The sequence below is a fragment of the Nothoprocta perdicaria genome, unplaced genomic scaffold (assembly GCF_003342845.1).
Source record: "Nothoprocta perdicaria isolate Ctin4 unplaced genomic scaffold, notPer1 scaffold_283, whole genome shotgun sequence".
Classification (NCBI taxonomy): domain Eukaryota; kingdom Metazoa; phylum Chordata; class Aves; order Tinamiformes; family Tinamidae; genus Nothoprocta; species Nothoprocta perdicaria.
The window spans coordinates 806,916-812,914 of NW_020455514.1; the positions used below are offsets into that span (position 1 = coordinate 806,916).

General features: G+C 67.8%; 1 protein-coding gene across 1 annotated transcript in view; it reads right to left on the bottom strand.

The window, feature by feature from the left end:
• The window catches only part of HDAC5 (histone deacetylase 5), an 18,647-nt gene that overhangs the window by 5,413 nt on the left and 7,235 nt on the right, over positions 1–5,999 (bottom strand). Inside the window, exons 5-12 of the mRNA XM_026041413.1 lie at positions 5,711–5,825; positions 5,506–5,633; positions 5,279–5,410; positions 5,098–5,210; positions 3,662–3,790; positions 2,877–3,093; positions 1,985–2,178; positions 1,314–1,592 (exon numbers count right to left, since the gene is read on the bottom strand). Of these exons, the coding sequence (XP_025897198.1) occupies positions 1,314–1,592; positions 1,985–2,178; positions 2,877–3,093; positions 3,662–3,790; positions 5,098–5,210; positions 5,279–5,410; positions 5,506–5,633; positions 5,711–5,825 (1,307 nt within the window). The remainder of the gene's footprint in view (positions 1–1,313; positions 1,593–1,984; positions 2,179–2,876; positions 3,094–3,661; positions 3,791–5,097; positions 5,211–5,278; positions 5,411–5,505; positions 5,634–5,710; positions 5,826–5,999) is intronic.

Consider the following 5,999-nt stretch of genomic DNA (forward strand, 5'->3'; position numbering starts at 1 on the left):
GGCCACGTGCAACACGTGTGCACGCGGCCCCGTGCAGCATCAGTGCAGTGTGTGCAATGCATGCCAGCCTGCAACATGCAACATGCGTGTACACGGCCCCATGCAGCATCGGGGCAGTGTGTGCAATGCACACAGGTCACATGCAACGTGCGTGCACTACTGTGCATCACACTCTACRCATCACACTACTACATACATACATGTAGCACATACACTGCACGCAAATCTCATACATGCATCCCACATGTCACATGTAACACATATACACACACACGCACAAAGTGCATCACACATGCAGACACCACATGCACAAGCCATGTGCAAACAGAAGCCACGTGCAATGTGTGCACACCCCTCACGCAATGCACAGGCCACAAGCAACACACGTGCATGCACTATGTGCAACGCACACGCACCACGTGCACACATCACATGCAACGCATGCCATACATGCACATGCATGATGCACAATGCACACACACACCACACACAATGCAAGCCATGCATGCACATGCACACATGCACGATGTACAATGCGCACATGCACGCTGGCACACACGTGCGCACTCCACACGCAACGCAAGCCATGCATGCACATGCACGTATGCATGATGCACACATACACGATGCACACACACGTGTACACACCACACGCAACGCAAGCCATGCATGCACATGCACATATGCATGATGCACACATACACGATGCACACACACGTGTACACACCACACGCAACGCAAGCCATGCATGCACGTGCACAYATGCAYGATGCACACATACACGATGCACACACACGTGTACACACCACACGCAACRCAAGCCATGCATGCACRTGCACACATGCACGATGCACAACGCGCACACACCACGTGCACCACGCACGCATGCACCATGCGTCCGAACCACGTGCAATGCACACCGCGGCCGCGCCACGCAGCCCGCGGGGCACACGCAGCCCGTGCATGTCCCATCCCCGTGCCCGTGCCCGCGGGGGGGCGGCCACGTCGGCGCAGCGGGGATGAGTCACGGCGGGGGCGCGGGCGGGGGGCGCGCGGGGGCGGCGCAGCCCGAGGCCGCCGTGGGGGCGGGATGACTCACGGCCCCTCCGAGTCATCGCTGCGGCAGCAGCAGCGCGGGCAGGGGGGACAGGGGACAGGCCGGCCCCCCCGCCGGACCGCCCAGCACCAGCAGGACGCGCGCGCAGCAGCCCCAAGCGCGCAGGTGGCACCGGGGACAGCTCTGCCGCYGCTGCCCCTCGCTCTGTGCGCCCCGCTCTGCCCCCTGCGGAGCCCAGGGCCCCCCCGGGACCGACCTGCTTGTAGGTGACGCCCAGCTCGGCGACGTCGGGGCTGCCGGCGGCGTCGGCTTCGTCGCCGCTGTCGCCCGGCCGCTCGCAGGGCGCCCCGCAGCCCTCGGCCTCCGGCGGCGGCGCCGGCGGCTCGGCGGCCTCCGGCRAGGCCAGGCCCGGGGGGGGTCCTGGGGGGGCGGCGGCGGCGCCCGGCGCCGGCTCCTGCTGCTCCGTCAGCTCCTCCTCGGTCTCCTCGGGGTGGGTGCTGGGCTGCCGCGCCAGCTCCCCGGCCTTGCACAGGAGCTGTGGCAGCGCCGTGGGGCGCTCAGAGCCGCCGCGCCCCACGGGCGCCCCACGGACGTCCTGCACCCCGCGGCCTCCCCATGGCCACCCAGTGCCCCACGGCCTCCCCATGGCCACCCAGTGCCCCACGGCCTCACCATGGCCACTCCACAGCTACCCAGTGCCCCATATTGCCCCACGGCTGCCCCATGCCCATGGCCGCCCCGTGCCCATGGCCACCCCGTGCCAGCCCCATGGCCACCCCATGCTACCCCCTGTCCCACAATCACCCCATGGCCCCCCCGTCCCACAACAGTCCCATTCACGGCCACCCCATGCTACCCCCTATCCCACAATCGCCCCACGGCCACCCCACGGCACGGCCACCCCCACTCAGGGCCGCGCGTGCCCACCTTGCCCAGCTGTCCCTGCTGCTGCTTCTCGAGGAGATGGTGCTGCAGGGCGCCGGGGGGCAGCGCCTGGGGGCTCTGGGGCAGCGGCGACGACTGCGTGCGGCTCAGGGGCCGGTGGCGCGGCAGCTTGGCCACGGCCCGCGCGCCCGCCGCGCGCTCCCCCGTCACCAGCGGCGACTGCCCGTGCAGGGGCACTGCGGGGGCAGCGGCGTGAGCGCGGCCGCCCGCACGCCGGGGCCCCAGTGTCCCATGTGAGCCGCTGGGCAGCCCGGACCCCCGTGTCCCACACGAGCCGCAGGGCCTCCAAGACCCCCAGTGCCCCACATGAGTGGCAAGGTCCCCCGGATCCCCAGTGCCCCACACGAGCGCCAGGGCCACCCGGACCCCCATGTCCCACACAAGCGACAGGGCCACCAGGACCCCTGTGTCCCACATGAGCAGCAGGGCCACCCAGACCCCCATGTCCCACACGAGCGCCAGGGCCACCCGGACCCCCAGTGTCTTATGTGAGCAGCAGGGCCCCCCGGACCTCCAGTGTCCCACGCAAGCCGCAGGGCCACCTGGACTCCCGGAATCCCACATTAGCAGCAGGGCCACCCGGATCCCCCGTGTCCCACGTGAGCGGCAGGGCCTCCAAGACCCCCAGTGTCCCACATCAGCAGCAGGGCCACCCAAACGCTGSGACYCSCWGTGTCCCACACGAGCAGCMGGGCTCCCCAGACCCCCAGTGTCCCACACGAGCAGCCGGGCTACCCAGACCCCCAGTGTCCCACATGAGCACCAGGGCCCCCGGACCCCTGGAATCCCACATTAGCAGCAGGGCCGCCCGGACCCGCCGTGCCCCACGCGAGCGGCAGGGCCGCGCGGACCGGCAGCATCGCGGGGCGCTCACCGGCGATGAGGGTGCTCTGCTGGCGCGCCTGCTCCAGCAGCAGCACGTGCTGCAGCAGGGACGCGGGGCCGGGCGCCGGCGCGTCGCCCTCCAGGGCCACCCCCAGCAGGCAGCCCGGGATGGACGAGGTGCTCAGGAACTTGCCGCTGAGCGCGGCGCCGGGGCGCAGCGTGGCCACCGCCGGCCGCTCCGCCTCCGACGGCACCTTGGGGGACGCCTGCGGTGACGGGGTGGGGGTGTCAGACCGCGTGGGGTGGCCTCGGACCCTCAGGATGTCACCCGGGTCCTTGGGATACCCCCTGCACGGCACAGGGGCTGCACGGCAGGGAATACGGGTGGCTGTGGCACCCCCAGGGACAACAGCTCCCCGGGCCACCTCTGCTGGGTGCAGGGTCCCCATGCCATGTCTGAGGGAATTGGGGTCCCCAAGCCACCCCTAGGAGACACCACCTGGTCCCCATGCCATGCCCATGGAGTGCAGGGTCCCCACGCCACCCGCAGGGACACCAGGGCCCTGTGCCACCTTTGTYGGGTGCAGGGTCCCCATGTCACCCCCCGGAGACACCACCTGGGGTGCTGGGTCCCCAGCGCAGCCCCCTGTCATCATCRGTCCCCATGCCACCCCCATGGGATATGGGGTCCCCAAGCCAATCCCATGGGGAGCTGTGTCCCCAGCCCAGCCCCAGGGGACACCAGGTCCCCCCCAGAGCACGGGGGCCCTGGTGACGGTGTGTGGCACCRCGTCACCCCGCTCCGTGGCGCAGGGCCCCCGCGGCCACACTCACGTTGAGGTGGGAGTTGGTCACGGTGACGGTGGCCTGCAGCCCCAGGGAGATGTTGGGCAGGGACGGGGACGTGTAGAGGCTGAGCTGGCTGGCGCCGTCCAGGGTGAGGACTCGGTGCTGGGGCAGCAGCTGCTGTGGGGACACGAGGCGCGTGGTKGGGGGGGGGGAATGGTGCAGACCCCCCCCAGCACCGCTGCAGTCCTGAGCACCCCCCCGCCGCGGCGCCGGCTGATTGGGATGCGAGGCAGAGGCGGCTCTGCGGCACCGGAGCCGGCTCAAGGTGACACCGGCGCGCGCGGCCGACGGCACCGCGAGCGGGCTGCGCGCTCGGCACCGCGCGCCCCGAACCCATGTGTGCCCGGGGGCCGAGCGTGCACAGCGCGTGCAGGCTGCAAGCGTGCACACGGGCTCCGTGCAAGCTGCAAGCGTGCACGGTGCGTGCAAACAGCGATCACGTGCATGCATGGTACATGCAAGCACACATGCACCCATGGGCTCCRTGCAAGCTGCAAGAGCGCACATGGGCTCTGTGCAAGCTGTAAGTGTGCACGGTCTGTGCAAACAGTGAGCATGTGCATGCATGGTACATGCAAGCTGTGAACATGCACACATGGGCTCTGTGCAAGCTGCAAGCGTGCACACGGGCTCCATGCAAGCTGTAAGCGTGCACGGTGCATGCAAACAACGAGCATGTGCATGCATGGTACATGCAAGCTGTGAACATGCACACATGGGCTCCGTGCAAGCTGCAAGCGTGCACACGGGCTCCGTGCAAGCTGTAAACATGCATGATGCGTGCAAACAGCGAGCATGTGCATGCATGGTACACGCAAGCACACATGCACACATGGGCTCCATGCAAGTTGCACGCGTGCGCGTAGGCTCCATGCAAGCTGTAAGTGTGCACGGTGCATGCAAACAGCGAGCATGTGCATGCATGGTACACGCAAGCACACATGCACACATGGGCTCCATGCAAGTTGCACGCGTGCGCGTAGGCTCCATGCAAGCTGTAAGTGTGCACGGTGCATGCAAACAGCGAGCATGTGCATGCATGATATATGCAAGCACACATGCACACATGGGCTCCATGCAAACTGCAAGCATGCATGAACGCACACCATGCAAAGCACAAACACGCCGCACCTGAGCAACCTACAAGCATGCACGAATGCATGCCATGCAAAGCACAAACATGCTGCACCCGAGCAAGCTGCAAGCATGCATGAACACACATCATGCAAAGCACAAACATGCTGCATCCACGCAAGCTGCAAGCGTGCACAAACACACAGCATGCAAAGCACAAACAGGCCGCATGCACACAAGCTGCAAGCGTGCCCACGCGCGCTCCACACGCGCTGCAAGCACACGCAGCACACACACGCTGCCAGCGCGCCCCTGCAACCCCACGCCGCGCCGTCGCCGGCCCCTACCTCGGCGTGGATGTTGGGGACGGAGCCGGTGAGGCCGTTCTCAGCGATGGCGCTGTTGGAGCTGTTGGGCGAGCTGGGCCCCGAGCCCGGCGCGCTGTTGCACACCGAGGACACTGCGGGACGCGYGGGCGTCACGGCCGTGCCCGGCTCYCCGCGGCGCCGCGCACGCGCCGGCGCTCACCTGTGATCTCGATGGCTCTTTTCTTGAAGGTGCTGATGACGGTGCCGTCCTTCCTCCGCAGCAGGGGACTGCTCCGGCGCTCGGCCACCTTCTGTTTTAACCGCGAGCGCACTTTCAGGTTGGGCTCGGAGGCTGCGGCACCGGGAGGGCACGAGAAGCGGCGTTAGCCCCGGCGCGGGGCCCCGGGGCGCCCGCGGGCTGAGCCCCGCGCAACTCGTCTCACCCACCGGTCTTGCGCAGCGGGAAGTCGTCCCTGCTGTCGTAGGTGCCCAGGACGGGGAGCTTGTAGGACGGCGGCGTCCCCGGGCTGCCGCTCTGGGGAGGGGAACTCTGGTCCAACGAGGTATGATGAGCCCTGCGGGCGACGGCGTTAGCCCGGACGCCTGGGCCCCTCTCTGCTTTTTTTGCGGGGGGGGATGCTGGGGGACTCACCAACATTTGGGGTGCTGGGGGAGGGAATGGTTGAGGGTGCCAGCAGGCGGCTCCTTCGTCTTGCTCAGCAGGAACTCCTGCAGCTTCAGCTTCACCTCGGTGCTGGCGATGGCGCCTGGYGGCAGCAGGGACGGGAGCATGGGGGCACGCGCCGCTCCCCACGGCCGCCCCCTAAATCTGCGCTGCCCCCCCACACAACCCACGTGCACCCCCAGCCCCTGCCCTGGGCCCTTTATCCCCCTGGTGTCACATCCATCCCCTATCCCCGCCTCCAGCCCCTTATATCTGC